Source organism: Pinus tabuliformis, chromosome 8 (genome assembly GCF_031772625.1).
Source record: "Pinus tabuliformis cultivar Carrire ecotype Pingquan chromosome 8, CPIR1, whole genome shotgun sequence".
NCBI lineage: Eukaryota > Viridiplantae > Streptophyta > Pinopsida > Pinales > Pinaceae > Pinus > Pinus tabuliformis.
In genome coordinates, this window is record NC_142294.1 from 416141938 (window position 1) to 416161916 (window position 19979).

General features: G+C 37.7%; 1 protein-coding gene across 1 annotated transcript in view; it reads right to left on the reverse strand.

Moving 5' to 3' along the window:
* Nucleotides 1-2847: 2847 nt before the first annotated feature.
* The window catches only part of LOC149235822 (uncharacterized), a 57228-nt gene continuing 40096 nt past the window's right edge, over nucleotides 2848-19979 (reverse strand). Inside the window, exons 2-3 of the mRNA XM_089372195.1 lie at nucleotides 3527-3857; nucleotides 2848-3240 (exon numbers count right to left, since the gene is read on the reverse strand). Of these exons, the coding sequence (XP_089228321.1) occupies nucleotides 3145-3240; nucleotides 3527-3857 (427 nt within the window). The 3' untranslated portion in view covers nucleotides 2848-3144. The remainder of the gene's footprint in view (nucleotides 3241-3526; nucleotides 3858-19979) is intronic.

Consider the following 19979-nt stretch of genomic DNA (forward strand, 5'->3'; position numbering starts at 1 on the left):
TCACGGAAATCCTTCTACCAACAAATGTCAAACCACCCCTATGATCTCTCTTTATTGTTGCTCAGCACTGGATCTAGATTTCTTGGCAAGAAATATTCTGTGGAACTAATTCCCTCTACTTTGCTTCTGCCCCACTAGGTATTGTTCTCCACCAACAGAATCAACACCCCGCCAGCAACTCCAAATGAAATTTGTGTTGCACCTCTAGCCACGGCAACCGAAAAAACAAGACTCAACAGTCTCTATGCTAGCCCAGTGACCACTGTGTTGCCCTTTGCAGCAATAGTGTCACCCAAACAGGCTGACGCAGGGTCTGTGTGAGACTCCGTTGGTGACTGCGTCACCCCTCCTCGGCACTCTCGGCCAAAACTGCATTGTCTCTCGAGACAATTGTCTTCACGCAAAGATTTTCCTTTGTCCTTCTGTTGATGGCTTCAGTCCTCCTTGATCTACAATCGCTCTGCTACCATGTGAAAATTTATGAATCTAACAAGTCAGAAATCATACTACAGTAGACTGATTTGCATTACCTACTTGTGTTCTTCATTTAACAAGTTATTTTCAGAATTATTCATAAAATATTAATGCAAATACATTGCAACCTACACCAGCATACAAATCAAGTACTAAAAAATAAATGAGACAATCACACAAAGGACACTTATTTTTGGGCAAATCCCCGGAAAAACCCAATGTGGGAAAACCGGTGCAGCAACTCTGAGGGTTTTCTATTATTAAGCAGTAGTTCTGAATACAAATATTGGTTGCCCTCTCGGCAAACTAGTGACAGAGAAATGCAATGGCAGAAAACTTGAGTGAGTTTTACCTCACTTCACCCAGCAAATTCTCGCTAATCCGGCAACAAAACTAGCTAGCCCTTGGCTATAACTGCGTTGCCCCTTCGCAGTAACAGCATAGCCTGCATGGAGCTCTTTGAGGCTCTGCATCAGCTCTTTTGGCCACTACGTCATCTTTCCTGACAGTTTCAACTTTCTGCTTGGAAGGTAGCATTCTCCTCTGCGTTGGCGCTTCTAGCTCTGCGTCAAGGCTGCGTGGGCCAAGACTTGCCCAATGTCAGCGCTTCCTGGCTATTGTGCTGCCTCCACAAGCTTCTCTCCACCTCTCTCTTAGTATTCCCGAACTATCCCTGCCCCTCAGCTGCAAGATCTCCCTAATCGATTTTCCTCCTAAAAGCTTCTCACCTAAGAAAATCGATTTCCCCAATCTCTCTCTGTGTGTTCTCCAACTAACCCCAAGCCTTCATTTATATTTTCCCTGTTGAAAAATCAACAGTCATGATCTGATCTCTAATCAATGGCTATAAGATTAAAACATACTTAATTCCCGTCACTTAGAAGCTTCTCACCCATATTTTTATTAATACCCATTAATATTTTAATTTTCCTAGTTTAGACTTAGGAACCCCATTAAAAATATTAATTATTTTAATAAAATACAATCCGAGTGGAATTTCACCAAACAATTTCTGGGTTTTGGAGACCTCATGTGTTCTAGCCCTTCCACAAAATTTCGGAGCTAGAGCACATCCAATGCTACACAAAAATCAACATTTGGTAGTTATTTGATAAACTAAGAAGACACACTCTAATAATCACATGTGAAGATTGAACAAGAAGAATAAGTTGAAACACCTCACAAATAGTTATCATACTAAAGAAGAATCACTCTAACTCTAACTGCCCAAGATTCTTCAACATTCTAACCCCTTTTTTGCCTCACATACCTATAGCTTTTCTTGCGTCTACATCGATTCTTGGTGCAATTTTCCTATTTACCCTTTTCAATCTTTTATTGTTGTTTCTCCGCCTCTTGCAAATTATCATGAAATATTCTAGAAAGCATGAGAACCACTTTTTGCCACACCAGACCTATGTGCATCCAATTTTCATTTTGTTCTAGTAGCACTGAGTACTGTAGGACCTAGAATTGGATTTTCATCACAAGATTATATATATATATATATAGGAGCTGTTTTCCCCCAATATTTCATGTAAGATAGGATCCTACGCAATTTTCCTATTTTGGTGTTTTTGTTCGCAAAGTATTAAAAGGGCATTTCGCTACTTCGATGTTTTAGTGAGCAAAGTGTAAAAAGGCCTTATTTTCAGGGGTTCGCCATCATTTTTCCATTTCTTCTATTGGGGAATTTCCTCTCGCCTTGATCGAGCCCGCTTACGCACCCTATAGTATTGAATATTAGATATTAGATATGTAATCATCCAAGACTTTTAGTGTGCCTTGGACCTAACCTTAACAACTCTAGCCCCACTCATCTGGCTAGGATCAAGCTTCCATTTTTACTATTTTACAATTTCTTTGAGCATCTTCACCATTGTCCCAAATCATTTAATAAGTTTTGCACTTTCACCATCAATATATAGAAGCATTTGCTAACATAAACAATTACTCTTCAATTTGCATATCAATCAAACTTTGGAAATTGGATTTTCTATCTATTTCTATCACAGTGAGCTTTTCATCATGTTTTGTTATTATGGTTTAACATTGTGTGAATAAGAAACTAATCTACAAGTCATACACACATTCATCAGCATCTTTTTGCTAGAATGTCATAATGATGCTGCCATGTCCTATGGCCAACCATTGTTGCTACCGTTAAACTCTGCAAAATATACCAATCATTATAAACCGTTCCAATGTTATAATGCATACAATTGGGTAATATTGATGGCCCTGCTTCACCAAACCCTTCCAAACACGTTCTGAATTCCTAGCAGTGCAAACTCAAATTTCAAAAGTAGGCACGATACTCTGTTCACATACAAAATATCTAAGAAACAATCTGTGCAGACAGCAGAACATACATAATCAAACATAAATAGAATTCTATTATTTACGTTTTTGGAAAGCACATCAAGATATGAGGAGAGAAATTTTCTCTACCACAGATGCAGTTTTCATTACACACATTACAACCCACTTACCCATATCAAAGAGAATTTGAAATTAAGACATCCCCCTTATATAAGGATATACACTACTATTTCTTTGATTTCGTAAAAACTTGGATATACAAAGCCCATTATATATAAAAGCTGTAAATTTGGATGCTTCAACCACTATAACTCTTATGAATCCAAATGCTCTAACCATTTCCAACTCCTAGGAATCTGGATGCTCTATCCGCTGCAGCTCTTTCTCCCATTTGAAACCAAACATTTGACGTCCAAAAGGAGCTATGAGGTTGTACCGAAAAACCTGTCACATAAATTAATTGCAAAAAGTAATTGTATGGGGTAGCTCTGTCATAGTAATACCAAGGATGTGAGCAAAACTCAACACCCTTCATAGAATTTACTATTTTAGTATCAGCAAATGGAAAAAAAAAAAAAAAAAATCTTGCACTCAAAACCACAGGCAGTTGTAGGGCCGAATAGGACCATACCATGATAAGAAAAAGTACTCTTCATCTGTCATTCTTACAAGGAAGACACAATATTTCATGAATGTCAGGATGGTATAAGCAAAATCACAATTTGCTAACCTTGTTGTTAATGTCATGAAGACGTTCTTGCAGCTTTGTTGACTCTTCTTTCCACTTTACCCCACCATCAGTCGACCTTCTAGCCCAAACATTCCTAAGAGCTTTACGCCAATCTGTGATTTGAAGACGAATGTCCTTGTTGAGCTCAACCCATTCAGGAGCGAATCCATTTTTAGACAGTATCCTGTATAGGGTGTCCTCAGCCGGGTCTGCATGGGGATTAGAATCCAGATCTAAAGGTCTGCCTTTGCCAGGCAAGTTTTCAAACTGCCCCTCCTCCATTGACTTCCATATACGGCGTTCTACAATATTTATCAAATCAGTCTCTGATCTGCAAAATTAGAACTTAAAGAATGAGAGGACTGCTGAGAATCATCTCAGAAACCATGTTATGCAAGCTTTAATGAAGATAACATCAGAGTTATTTACAGGAAAACTCTTTTGGGGCATTGATAGCAGGTTCCTTATTTCTGAGCATCTATCTAAAAAAACATATTCATTATTGCCTATGTGTTTCTAAGGTATTTGTCATTTTTTTCAAACATCTGGATAGCAAAACTCAACAATTTTGAAAAAAACTTGCATAAATAAATAACAAAATAAATCCATCTAAAAAGTTCTCCCAGAAAATTATATTTCTTAATTTCTAAATTAAAAGATACACCTAGCAACTAAAATTATACAAAATATTTTATTACTTACTGTAGCTGGATATTTTCACTGATAGTCAAATCTTATAGTCAGGGATAGAGGACATGATGAATTGGTACCACTTACAATATATTCAACTCAACATTCATATTGTAATCATTAGGGGAATTTTGAGGTCAAAATGGGCCTCTCAAGGAAAATAATAAAAGAATAGTTAAAATAATAAAACAAGAGTTATGATTTTTTCTTTTGGTTCGGCTGGTGAGACATGTATGGGGGGATTGAACTTCCAATCACTTGGATACACAAGGGCTTGCCAAGATGATTTTTGCCAATTGTGCTACCACCCGTGGACAAGAGTTACGAATTTTTAAAGAAAAAGAAATGAAATTATTTTTTTAATTGTATTTTCGGCTTATCTCCTTTTAGGTTTACTCAAATGTCAAGTGTAGACACCCGTTGGATGCGGAATTAAATTACACATCAAACGTGTAACGTGTACCCACTCTGCATACTTCTAAGAAGACCCACATCAAAAAAAATTGAAGACACATGAAAAAATGTGTTATCTTCAATTTTTTCCAATGTACATCTTCTACGAAGTATGTAGAGTGGATACTTGTTGGATGTGGAATTTAATTCCGCAAACAATGGGTGTCTACGCTTGACATTTGAGTAAACCTAAAAGGAGATAAGCCGAAAATACAATTAAAAAAAGTAGTCTTCTTCTTTCCCCTCCAAAATATTTACCTTTGGGGATGACAGCATCATCTTGAATCTTATTGGTTCTCTTAAAGTTAATTTTGTTAGTACATTTTTGTTTTGAGGCTTATCTTTTACCTCAAAATTCCTCTAATGTACAGCTTGAGCACCAATAAGCATGCATTATAAGAGCATTAGGTTGTATATCCAAAGGCAAGTAGAGATGGAACAAGACTAAACATTCTACTTTTGGACTTTTTTCCTGCAACCATTAGAGAAATTTTGAGGTTTAAAATGGGTCTCCTAAGGACAATTATAAAATAATAGTGAAAATAACTAAATAAGATTATTCTACATCATCGAATTTTAGAGGGAAAAAAAGAAAAAACTACTTTTTCAACTCGTATTTTCAACTTATCTCCCTATGATATTACTCAAATTTCGAGTGGCAACACTCATTGGATGTGAAATTTAATTCTTCATCCAAAGAGTACCCATGTTGCATACTTTTGATAGACCCTGCTACACGAAAAATAAGAAATACATGAAAAGCGTGATTGCAATAATGTTTTTCCATGTATTTTTCATTTTTCGTGTAGCAGAATCCATTGAAAATATGCAACATGGGTACTCCTTGAATGAAGAATTAAATTCTGCATCCAACGAGTGCTCCCACTCAAAATTTGAGTAAAACCATAGGCAGATCATTTGAAAATACGATTTGAAAAAAGTAGTTTTTTTTATTTTTTTAGTTTTAATCTTTTTACTTTTTTATTCCAAAAATGGTGAATCATCCCCATGGTTGACATCATCCCCTTTAATCCTATTGGTTCTTATAAAGTTAGTTTTGATTGTACATTTTTGTTTTGAGGCCCATTTTAGACCTCAAATTTTCTTTAATGCACCACTGAAAATCGGTGATGTAATTGCTGGTGAAATTGCAATTTTCCATTCCCGAAATTTCATTTTTGAATGCATGAATGGATTCAACACCCTAAAAAACCCTAAGGCACCCAAATTATGCAATATCAACAACCGAAATCCTACAATCAGCAATTCCTCTAACATTCTGGCTGGATTTTGGGCAAAAATGGTAGGAAAAATGTAGCCTGAAAGGTTTCAAAAAAGCAGAATCTTTAGACTCACTCCTCAAGGGACCCACATAGAGAGGCCTCCCCACCCAATATCAACTTCGATCACTTCCAATCTCGGCTATTGTGATATCAGGGCAGATGAAAAAGTGCCTATGACAAAATGCTCTCTGAGAGTTCTTCATAGAACCGGTATTAACAAACTCTTGAGAGCAGTTTGTCCTATGCGATATCATGGAGGGTCCCCAGAATTTCAAGGTATGGAGTTCCTTCATAATTAAGCGCATTTGGGAGGCTTGGAAATGGGTTGAGAATTAGTTGTCTTGGGATCATTCAAGTAGTAGGAAAGGATGGGATCTTCATTTCTGTCCTATTTGGACATGGAGAATCTAAGGATAGTGCCTATCAGACATCGCATGAAATCAAGCAAAAGGATTGAACGAGAAGGGTCTATTCATATGGCGAGATCTATGGGATTGTGATCACGGAACATGGATAGCATGATGGAATTTAACACGCATTAAGGGACTCTTATCCTCTGACAAAGTCACTGTTAGAGAGCTTCAGTCACTTATGGTAGTGTAGGATCTGCCTAAAATGAATGCACTCCTACATGGCCCAATTTGGAGTGATTGGCATTAGGCATATGATAAAACTATTTGAGTACAACAGCAGGAAATGTATTTACTTAGACACATCCAAACTCAGTTGGCTCCCATCCAGAATAAGAGATGGCACAGTCCAGATAGCCAATTTAGATCCATCATAAGTCTTAGTAGTGTCCAGTCATACAGATTATCTTATAAACTTCAAGTTTTTGCATGGTTGGCTCTATGCCATGGACTTCCTACCAATTCTAGATTGCCCAAATATGGTTTTACAGATAAGAAATGTCCACATTGTGGGAGACTATATACAGTGAAACACAATTTTTAAAAGTGCCCCTATGCCAAGCAGTACTGAAATACTGTCCGAGATGAAATCAATTCCCTTCTACAAGAAATGATCCATTGGTGGATTGCTCTTCTCAGTGATTGTAGGCCTCTTGTCTTCATTCATTGTTGTGGTATTTGGTAAAATATACTCTCGATTATGTATTATCTATGGAAGATGAGTTGTAAATGTGTTTTTGGTGATCTAGTCTACTCTACTAAGGCCTTCATAAAGTTAGCATTAAATGATTTGTCTATCAAGCGCTAGACTAATTCTGTTGATTCAAGATACGGGGCATATTTCTGCTAAGGCTTATTCTGATCTTATTGCACTTCTTTCGAAAATAAGATAGATAACTCATCACTATTGCATTTGTGTGCCCTTTCTATAATATAATATGTGTGTGAGAGAGAGAGAGAAAAAGTAATCAAATGAACCTGTTCATCAAACAAGTTTTCAATCAATATGTGCTAAAAGCATGCCTTGTTTTGAAACTCAGCATCAACTTAAAGAAAAAAAAGTATGCTTCGAGCATAATCACTTACCTATTCTTAAATTAAAACAAGATTAAGAACGAATCTTTTCACAATGAGCACACACTGGAATTCAGTGATTTCGTCATTTGGGTTGTGGTCTCACAGCAAGTGGGGATGCTTACTTACCATTGCGATGACCCAAGTTTTAAGTACGATAGGCATGGCTTACTAAATAAAGGGTTGTTAAAGAGTGGAAAAGATACTGTTATGACCCTAGTCGGGATATATATGGGCTTGAATGTAATGAAAATTAGAAATATATATGGAGATACATATACATTCAACTCCATATGTATCTTCACTAAAATCGTGACAGAGATATGTTTATAGAGTTGTTGCACCCATTATACACGAAATAGAGTTTTATAGTCCCTCTGTCTAAACAAATAGTGCTTTGTTAACAAAAGAGAAAAATATTTAATCAACTATAGATAACATTAAATAGTATTTTGTTCTATCCTAACAGAACATGGTTAAATATTAATTATTATAAAGCATAACCTCAGTAAAAAAATCCACATGATTGCTAGAGTCATTATGTTAGTCAAGTTACATACCTATTAAACATACACATACAACAAAGCTCCGTGTCCCCATCAACACTAAGGTGTGAGAACATGAGGCACATCAGATCAAATACCCTACTAACCTATTCGCTAGCAATTAGATGTTCTCTCAGATGCCTAGCCCTTTTATACAGTCCTCTTATGTTGGACCCATTATACAGGAAATAGAGTTTTACAGTCCCTCTGTCTAAACAAAAGGTGTTTCGTTAATAAAAGAGAAATATATTTAATCAAGTAAATATAACATACAACACAGCTCTTTGTGTCCACATCAACACTAAGGTGTAAGAACATGCGGCATATAAGATCAAATACCCTACTAACCCATTAGCTAGCAATTAGATGTTCTTTCAGATGCCTAGCCCTCGTATGTTGTACCCATTATACACGAAATAGAATTTTATGGCCCCTCTGTCTAGACTCTAAACAAAAGGTGTTTCGTTAACAAAAGAGAGAAATATTTAATGAATTAAATATAGCATACATCACAGCTCTTTGTGTCCCCATCAACACTAAGGTGTGAGAACATGAGGCACATAAGATCAAATACCCTACTAACCTATTAGCTAGCAATTAGATGTTATCTCAGATGTCTAGCCCTCTTATATAGTCCTCTTATGTTGCACCCATTATACACAAAATTGAATTTTATAGTCCCTCTGTCTAAACAAAAGGTGTTTTGTTAACAAAAGTGGAACATATTTAATCAATTAAATATAACATTAAATAATATTTTGTTTTATCCTAACAGAAGATGGTTAAGAACAATTATTATAAAGTAAAACCTCAGTAAAGAGAATCCACATGATCATTAGAGTCGTTATGTTAGTCAAGTTAGATACCTATTAAAACACACATACAGCACAGCTCTTGGTGTCCCCATCAACACTAAGGTGTGAGAGCATGAGGCTCTAAAGATCAAATACCCTACTAACCTATTAGCTAGCAATTAGATGTTCTATCAGATGCCTAGCTAGCAATTAGATGGTATCCTGACCAGAGATGCCTAGCCCTCTTCATCAGGAAGATATTTAAACACAAATCTCAGATCCTACATACCCCGCCTCTCGCAGACGATTCAGACGATCACATCATACTTTCAGGTTGATCTAGTTGATCAGAGAAACCAGCAACAAGCGCTCCTACAAACCCCCCAGGATCATGCAACCAGACTCCTTGTTGGATCTAGAGGACTCCAATAGCGAGCCAGTGCCACTGTCAGCCCCCCTCACCATCGGCTATCAGACTTAGGCACTCTTGAGTCCTGACACATCGACCTACAACCCTAGATTTATTCACTTAGCCTTCGACATGACCCAGTTATATACATGTTTATGAGGCTGTCCTATTATTGTATCCTTCTTTACTTCATTTTATCCTAGTTTTAGCTTTGGCATTTTCCAGGAGCAGTGTTTGCACTCCCACATTGTACTCGTACTAGTTGTATCCTTTAGTCCCATTGACTTATTTACGGTCATTCGTTGGACATCAATAAAATTATCTTATCTCCGCTGATTCAGAATTATAACATGTACCATGAAGGAGAGAATCCCCTCGCATCATGATGAGTGACATTTAGGCCGCAAGCCAACAAGTCACCTGCATACACTATGGATAAGGAATAACCTCTTGTTCCCTTCCTACGTTGAAGAAAGAGATAACACAATACAAAGCTTGAGCCCCACTCTATCTATATATAACTATAACGAAAAGAATAAGGCTACAACCTAAGCAAGGGTAGCCCTTGTTGAGGCTTGTGACCTCATATGCCTTCAACTTCAAGAAGAGCGACCCTCATTGAGGTCATGGTTACAAACGTTTTTCACATTTATTAGGGCTTTTCCATTTTTTCTATTTTTATTTTTTCTATTTTTTTATATCAAAATATATAATGTCATATATCTAGTTACAACATCTTTGTTAAGACTTGGGAATTTGACTCTCTATTTGATTTTTTGTGTATATAAGCTCATGATTTTACAATGATATTTTAATTTTAACTTTATCGAATATATTTTAAAAAGCTACTTTTATGTAATAACAATTTTATTGATTTTAATAGTAGATTAAGTTTTAAGTTGGGCTTTTTACCTCTTTTCTGTAATAATAAGTGTTTTCCCCATCTTTTACGGCTTTCATTAATGTGATTTGATCTACACCAGATGATATTAAAATTGAATTTCAAGAAACTTTGTTATAGCCTTGTATCGTTTGAACTCTCCATAAGAGGAACAAAGACCTTAAAAATTATTTCTAAAAGTTTTTGATAAAATGTGTTTTGCAAGACAAAGTCAAGAAAATCAAATAATATGTGAACCGCAAACAACAAGATAGGAGGCAGCCTTAAGAACGCAATATGCAATACACCTCCAACAATTATCCTCTATGGCTTCATATTGTGAACAATAGAGTAGTCCAGAAACGATTTCCCACATCTAAAATTCACGAATTAGAAGAAAGAAACTCCTCTAGCAATTATTGCCTCCTAAATCTAAATTAGAGTATAATAATGCCATCAAGTTGTGTTGAATATTTACCTATTCTTTGTTTCATTGTATGTCATTGACTATACCATGATGGAGCATTATTCGAGAATGTAGTTGTTTTGTTGGTGTCACATGAAAAGAGTGTTAATTTTAGATAACAACGGTATGTTCCATTTACTTCAATGTTCCTTTAGCAGCCCAATGACAATTTGCAATTATATCCAGTAGCAATCACATTAAATTATACACATCGACAGTAAATGCAGATAGAACATAAAATCATGTGCAAAAGACAAGCCAAGACAAGAGGACAAATCCCAATGTGGAGAAACCCTTTGATCAAATCTTCTTATTATTCTTCAATGATTCAGTAGAGAGAGAGAGTACAAATATCATAAATACAAGCCCAAAACAGATCTGCCAAATCAGCAGTCAATGCAGTCCTAACCACAAAATCAACAGTTGTCAAAGCTGCCCCAAATCAACCTGTAATCAGCTTGGTCAACAGCAGAATAGTACGGCCTCAAGAGAGGGTCAAAGTCAACCCAAAACAGCTCAGTCAACCCAAACAATGCTTGCTGTAATTTCTGCAGTCAAACAGAAAGTCAACGTTGCAGTCAATGTGGTCAAACTGTCCCCAATTGCCTCGATTTGCGTGCCAAAGAATGTGGCCTAAAAAGATCGAAGTTCTGGCCCAAAAACAGAAGTCAACGCTTGGTCAAAGTTCCCAAGTCAACACTGCCCTAATCACAGAAATTTTGGCCTCCTGAAATCAGCCTTTCATCCACACGTGTGAAGAAGAGAGACTCCAAGGTGTACGAACCAATCAAGAGAGAAAAGAGAAGATGGTGTGATGATCTTATGATATCCAAATGAGAGTACGGTCACTTCTATTTATACACTTCGTTGAGGGTGAGGAGACACATCCATTGGGCTTCATAAGCCTACATTTCACTAAGGCCGACCTCAACAATTTGACATGAGAAAGAATAAATTCAAAATTCCATTTCTGCTTGTCAGAATGAGATGATCTTTATATCAAAATTGTAACTCTCGGAAAGAGGAATTCAATGCAATAATCATCTCCATCATATGAGTTGTCCTAAGGTGGAAGTTGGCCCTAGTTGCTAATTTAACACTCCCTCTCAACTAGGGAGAATTCCACCTGTCAATCCATAATTATGCCAACCTGTCATCCCGAACCATCATGCCATCACTGCCCTGCTCTACTCTGCTCTATTGAACCATGAAGAAATAATGAGGAAGAAGTAATTGAGAGTAAGTCATAAGATCATACCACTCTCCACTGACTAAAGTTAGTCCTTGATCCCAGATAAAGTTGTTAAACACCATGCATCCTAGTCATAGGGAGTACAGCGATACACAATGCGTCTATCGGTAGTGCTATGGTCCCTAACCAGCGTTTCCCAACTCATTGGCCAGATGAGAGGTACTTCGCATGAGTCTCGAACTCTATGGATAGGATGTGTGTCAGGGCATCAGCAAGAGAAGTTGAACCACTCACCCTACATACATGTGTCCAGGTAGTGGAAGGTGAACCACTCACCCTACATACATGTGTCCAGGTAGGGGAAGGTGAACCACTCATCCTACACACATGTCAACCATAATGGGGTATCACAGGGGAAGGTGAACCACTCACCCTATGGTCGCTCATAGCTAGCTCCAAGAAGTACCCCATGCCCCCAGGAGCTCCCAGAGCTCTGTGTTCAACTCATATGGGACCCTCATAGGAGGGTCGTTCCACGACTCCAAGTCTCTCCTGGAAGGTTAAGAATTTGACCTTCCCGAGAGGCTTTGTGAGAATGTCTGCAACTTGTTCATCTATCCTGATGTGTTGGAGCCTAACTACTCCCCATTGTACCATATCCCGAATAAAGTGGTACCTGATATCAATGTGCTTGGAGCGGTTGTGGAACACGAGATTCTCTGATAGACGGATCCCACTCTGGTTGTCGCAGAAGATCACGGTGGTATCCATCACATGCTCAAATAGCTCATTGAAAAGCTTTGTTATGAACATAAATTGTATAAAATAAAATAAACATAAACAAATATAAATAATAAATAATGAAATGATGATTATGTTAAATAGTCATTAAGTTAAGTGAAAAGGCATGTCTAAAAGACATGCCCAGTCACGAAAGGACACCTGCCTAGTATATATGCAAGTCCTCATTGTAACATTCTACATCCTTGTTCATTTTTATATATAATAAATTATTATTACAAATACCTCTTGTGTATTTTAACATTTAAAGTCAACAAGCTATAAGTTTTGTTGCTTCAGTGGTATCAAAGCCATGCCGCACTAAATAACCATGCGAGTCCTTGAACGTTGTTCGCTGCACAATATGTCGTTAAGTTTTCACCCTAAATACGTTGAGAAATTTAGTAAAATTCAAGAAAAACTTCAGCGATGGGAAAAATCATATGCAGAAGTTAAAGCATGTTTAAAGGAAATCGATAATAAGGAAGATAATAACGACTGTGACGCAACGAAACAAGGTGAAGCAAGAGAAGAAGATGTAATAGATGATGATGAATATGAAAATGATATCGATCAAGATGAGGATCTAGATGCAGCTGATCTTGATGTGGGTGACGATGATATAGATCAAGATGACGATCCAGATAATAGTGATAAAGAGGAAAATGAAATGAACAAAGAGATAAGAAGTGGAGGAAATGAATTTAAGGATGTAAATGCAGTTGTTGATGATGAAGATGTGAAGATTACTCATTATGATAATGAAAAAGAAGTGAAAATGGTTGATTCTAATAATGGAGAGAAAGATGTGGTTGCAGAGAGTACCAATGGAAGAAACAATGCCATTGATGGTGAAGGGGAAGATATCAAAATTGTTGATTTGGAGGGAGACAGAATCTGTGAATATAAATGATATGGACACTGATAGTGAGAATGAGGAAGTTGTAAATGATATGGAAATCGAAGTTAATGATGAAGTTGACCTTGAAACATTTGAAGCTATGCAAAATGTTTCCCTAAATGAATTTGGCAAATTTGATCCACTCACTGGCGAGGAGAAATTTATAGTTAATTTGGTTGTTCAACAAGAATGCATTGATTCCCCAAATGCAAACAGTTGGAAACTCAACGCAATAAGAAGTCGAAAGGAAAGAGACATTGCTTCCAATCCTACTGTTTACAAGGATGTTCACCAATATGGGCAGTGATATTGCAAGGGTGGTATTTTTGGAATATATCAAGGAGCTAGTAAACATGAAGAGTTGCATACTTTAATGAAGAAAACAGTGATGATTCGGAGGCTAAAGAAAGATGTTCTTTCCCAACTTCCAGTCAAGTGTCGATGGTAGATCTTTCCTTCTTTGAAGGATAAAGGTCTGAAATAGATGAAGGCGCTTTTTTCTCAATTGCGAGCCATCCAAAGAGACATAAAAGTTTGCAAGTCTGATGAAGAAGCTAAACTCCTCAAGTATTCTGAAAAACAACTTATAAATAAGATCCATACAGAGTCGGCTGAGGTAAAGATTCCTGTTGTCTTCGATTTTTTAGGAAATATGATTGAGGCAGGCTGCAAATTCCTCCTTTTTTCCACCATCTGTCAATGATGGATGTAATTGAACAATTTGTTGTAAAGAAAAAAGTTGGCTACATAAAAATTGATGGAAGCACACCACCATCATCAAGGCAGACATTGGTCACAAAATTTCAGGATAGAAGAAATCTCAAAGTCACAGTGCTTGCCATACGTGCTGCAGGAATAGGTGTAACATTGACAGCGGCCAGTATAATGATATTTGCAGAGTTGTCATGGACTCCAGGTGACCTTGTTCAGGCAAAAGATCGTGCCTATCGAATTGGATAGGTTTCCTTTGTCAATTTCTATTATCTACATGCCAAAGACACAGTGAATTTTGAATGGTTGGGAAATATGTGAATTTTGAATACTTGACCTCCCGAAACATTGAAGTCCTATTTAATATCAAACAGGCTGCCATGCCTAATACCAAGCTGCCTTTTGTGTACTATCGTGAATTCCTTCCCGACTTCTCAAAGACCCGATCAACAGCAACAATGTCTGACAACGACGTTGCCTCATCCGCAACAGTCAACAGCACTATCATCGATCGTCCCCGCTGTCGTTCGACAACCATTCCTGTTGAACAATCTGAGTAAATCCCAGCGTCGCTCAGTCTTCCACACCCACTCTCTGCTTTATCTCCTAGCAACATTGTCGCCTTCGCAGCTACTACTTGTCCCCGTTGACCTTGACGTAAAATCTGTGTCAGTTGGGTGTCCCCAACGTCATGTCTCCTCCTTTTCCTTGATCACGATTCATACGGCAATGTATGTTTGAAGGTTGTGCATTATATAAGGTAAAAGACTTCGTAATTAATATACATTTGCATGAAATCATACAATTGGCCGATATAATTCACATTTCATTGGTCAAACGGAGGGTTAGTCAAATAGATATATGTAACTAGGTCAAGTAACATTATAGTCATCATAAACGAAATTAAATTAATTTAATTTAATTAATTAAACTATTTATTAAAAAAGAAAACATATATATATAGATATTATTTAAAAAAAGTTTTAAAAAAATTGATAACCCTAGATTCAAGATAATGTTACCAACGAATTTTACAGACTGAGGTACCAGTGACGTCGATTTACATATGCCGAGATGACAAATGCAAATGAAGAAGATTGTCAACAATATAGCTTTGAGGACAAAGCTTTTGAAGTAAGGGGCAACATTATGAACATAAATTGTATAAAATAAAATAAACATAAATAAATATAAATAATAAATAATGAAATGATGATTATGTTAAATAGTCATTAAGTTTAGTGAAAAGGATGTCTAAAAGACATGCCCCGTCATGAAAGGACACTTGCCTAGTATATACTATATATGCGGGTCCTCATTGTAACATTCTACATCCTTGTACATTTTTATATATAATAAATTATTATTACAAACACCTCTTGTGTATTTTAACATTTAAAGTCAACAAGCTATAAGTTTTGTTGCTTCAAGCTTTCTCAACCAAACTACTTCACAACCTACCATACTCGCAGCAATGTATTCGGCCTCGGCGGTGCTTAGTGCAACCAATTTCTGTTTCCTGCTCATCCAAGATATAGATGCAGAACCCAAAGAGAAGCAACACGCAGACATGCTCTTATGATCCACCTCACTACCAGCCCAGTCAGCATCTGTATATCCATGTAGCCTCAAATTTCCGGCAGTGTATCTCAGACCATAGCGGATTGTGCCCCGAAGATATCTTAAGAGATTTTTGGCAGCAATCCAATGAATGTGATGAGGCTCGACCATATATTAACTCAACGTGTTATATCAAAGCATATGTCAGGACAGGAGTTGACCAAGAACATCAAGGCCCTCACAAGTTGAGTTCCATCAAAGTAGTCACGGACTTGCAGTCCACCATCCCACATCTCTCAAGTAGCTTCACAATATACTTTCCTTGAGAAAGGAAAATCTCACCTGGCTTTTGCCAGACCTCCAATCCTAAGAAATAATGCAACAATCCTAGGTCCTTCATCTTGAACTCAGAAGCCAACTCCCTCTTACATTGATGAATGAGAGGGTCATCACATATCAGAAAGAGATCATCCACATAAAGGACCAGAATGAGAGGTCTGTCCTTTTCAACCTTGAAGTATAGGTTTGGGTCAGCATCACTTCTCGTAAATCCCAACTTCATAAGATAATTATCAATCCTCTCATACCAAGCCCTAGGGGCTTGCTTCAAGCCATAGAGGGTTTTCTTCAACCTGCATACATGTGTCTCACAGTCTTGAACCTCGAACCCCTCAGGTTGTTCCACATACACTTCCTCCTTAAGCGAACCATGCAAGAAGGTAGTTTTGACATCAATTTGATGAAGGTTCCATCCTTACAAGGCAGCAAAGGCTATGATCAAACAAATGGCGGTATATCGGGCAACAGGTGCAAATATATCATCATAGTCTACTCCTTCCTTTTGAGAGAAGCCTTGAGCTACAAATCTGGCCTTGAATTTCTCAGCACTCCCATCAGCTCCATGTTTGATCTTGTAGAGCCATTTCGAAGTGACCACTGACTTGTCCTTGGGTCTAGGAACCACATCCCAGACATCATTCTTCATGATTGACTCATATTCTTCATTCATCGCATCCTTCCAAACTTGTTGCTTCACAGCTTCTTCGAATGTACAAGGCTCAGATTGTACAATGGTACTCATGGCAGCTAAGTACCCTTGGTACCTATTCGGCTTCTTACTTTCACGAAATGTCCCTCTCGGTGCAATATGTTTCTCAGCATCTTCAAGAGTATCTTTGAGCCATAAAGGCTTTTTCTTGAAGTAGTGGGCTCACTAGGAGGTGGATCAATGGGATCCATCAAACCTTCAACATTGGGCATCGGTTCATCGGACAGAGGTTCATCCTGCTTTTCTGCACCAACATCATCATTGTCCTTCCTAGGAATAGGAAGATCTCAGATCTTTCTAAGAGCAGAATCTTCATCGAAAGTGACATCATGACTTAATTCCACTTCCCTTTGACCAAGCACATAGATTCTATATGCCTTCGAAGTTTGTTTCTTTTCTCTTTCGGCACATGAAAGTATATGGGACAACCAAAACTTCTAAAATGAGAAACATCAAGTTTCTTACCGGTGAATATTTCTTTGGGTGTTTTGAAGTCCAAAGCTTGATGTGGGCATCGATTTTGGACATACGAAGCGGTGTTGGAAGTGTCTCCCCATAAGAACTTCGAAAGACCTTGATCATGAAGCATAGCTCAGGTGGCTTTTATGATAGTACGATTCTTCCTTTCGGCAACACCATTTTGTTCAAGAGTATATCCGGTTGTAGTCTCCCTCTTAATGCTAGCTTCTCTACAATAGTCTTTGAATTCATTTGACTCATATTCGATACCATTATCCGACCTCAATATTTTGATCTTCTTCCCTTTTTGATTCTCGACCAAGGCTTTGAAAGAGCGGAACCATTTGAATACTTAATCCTTCTTCTTTAAAAAATAGATCCATGACTTGCACGAGAAGTCATCAACGAAAATAGCATAATACAAATATCCACCCAAAGATGTCACAGGAAACATACCTAATAGATCAGAAAGGACCAATTGAAGAATATCAGTGGTTTGAGTCTCCTTGAGGGGAATGGTCCCCTTATATGTTTTCCAGCTCCACATCCCTGACAAACACCTTCATGATTTAAGTTGAATTCAGGCATGCCTATGCCCATCTTCCTTACATCGGGTAAGGCTTTGAAATGACAGTGAGCAAATCTCTGGTGCCATAATTCGGATTGAAGAGAGGTGTCACAAATCATTTCTCCCAACTGACTTCCTCCAACCTGATAGAGACCTTCAACCCTGAATCCAAGAGTGAATGCGTCTCTTGGGTTCCTTTGCCAAAGACGAAACTTCCCATTCATGAATGTCACCTTGAAACCCTTATCTTCCATCGCAGAAATAGAAACCAAGTTCTTTTTCAAATCAGGTACATATAGCACTTCTTGCAAATGAAGAGTTTGACCTTGATTTAAGTGAAGAGTAACAGTCCCAATTCCTTTCACGAGATAAGTGGCATTATCCCCAAGTATAATCTCCATATTTGTCTTCTTTTCAACCAAGTTAGAGAGGGCTTCCTTGTACCCAGTGAAGTGCCTTGAGGCACCACTATCAATCAACCAATGGTCCAATGTATCCGGAGGAGAGGCGGTGGAGAGGGCAGAAATAAGAATAAATTATTTTTGCTTTGCAATATTAACTTCATCATACCTGGAGTTTCTCAACTTCTTGGATGGACAACCACCTCCATTTAGAGCAGTAGGAGCATTCCTCTTTCCTTTGATATTGAACCTGTTGTTCCTTTGATTGGCATTGCCTTTGAAGTTGTTATTATTGTCATCATCTCTTGGAGTATCCTTCTTGTGAGGACATTCTCTAACGAAGTGGCCAAACCTATTTCAATTGAAGCACCTTCCTTTTCTCCTTTCTTTGAATCCATCTTGAACCCTTGTCCTTGATTCCTAGGACCAGCATTGTTCCTTCTCTTAGAATGAGCGGAGAAGGCGATAGGATTGTTTCCATTTGAGAGCTTGTCTCTTTCCATCATTCTTATTTCTTCTTGAGTGCATCTGGCCAATAGTTCATCAAATCTCGGAATCCTTTCATTGTTAAGAATGGTAGTGTTGAACAAATCCCAATCTCTTGTAAGGCCCCCCAAGTGCAATAAGAGATAGCTCCCTGTCACTAGTGACTTCACCAATAGATAAGAAATCATTCTTGATCTCGGTAATCCTCATGAAGTAGGATTGGATGGATTCTCCTCTATCCATCTTGATATCTTTTAGCTTGTTCTTAAGAAAGAGAATTTGATTTGCATCGTTTACTTTGAACATCCCAACCAGTTTTTCATACATCTCCTTAAATGATTCCAAATCAGAATCAACAATAATCTTCTTAGCTTTAACCTCACCTTTCTTGTACTTGGTTTGTGCAGCAGCGGATGCATTTGAAGGAGGCTCTGTTATTCTTCCTTTGACATAGTCCATGGCATCATTCTCTTCTAATGTCAAATCCAAAGTCATCTTCCATGCATGATAGTCAGATTTGTCCTTGAGCTTGTCCTCGGATTTGAAGAAAGATGTAGTCATCATTGGGACTAGTTCCAAGTCCTTGTCCAACAGCTTCCTTTAGTGATTGCTTTGCTTCACTCTTGCTTGGGCTTTGTCTTCACCTAAGCTCTAGTTCCATGTTAATTTTAGTCTTTAGATAACAATGGTATGTTTTATGCTTAAGAAAATTTACTTCAATGTTCCTTTAGCAACCCAATGACAATTTCCAATTATATCCAGTAGCAATCACATTAAATTATACACATTGACAGTAAATGCAGATAGAACATAAAATCATATGCAGAAGACAAACCAAGACAAGAGGACACAAGATGTGGCGGATGCTAGGGACAAACCCCAATGTGGGGAAAACCTTTGATCAAATATTCTTATTATTCTTCAATAGTTCAACAGAGAGAGGGAGAACAAATATCATAAATACAAGCCCAAAACAGATCTAACAAATCAGCAGTTAATGCAGCCCTAACTAGAAAGTCAATGGTGGTCAAAGATGCCCCAAATCAACATGTAATCAGCTCGATCAACAACAGAATAGTACGGCCTCAAGAGAGGGTCAAAGTGAACCCAAAACAACTCGGTCAACCCAAACAATGCTTCTTGTAATTTTTGTGGTCAAATAAAAAGTCAACGCAGCAGTCAACATGGTCAAACTATCCCAAATTGCCTCGTGCCAAGGAATGCGGCCTAAAAAGATCGAAGTTTTGGCCCAAAAACAAAAGTCAACGCTTGGACAAAGTTCCCAAGTCAAAACCTCCCTAATCACAGAAATTTCGGCCTCTTGAAATCAGCCTTCCATCCAC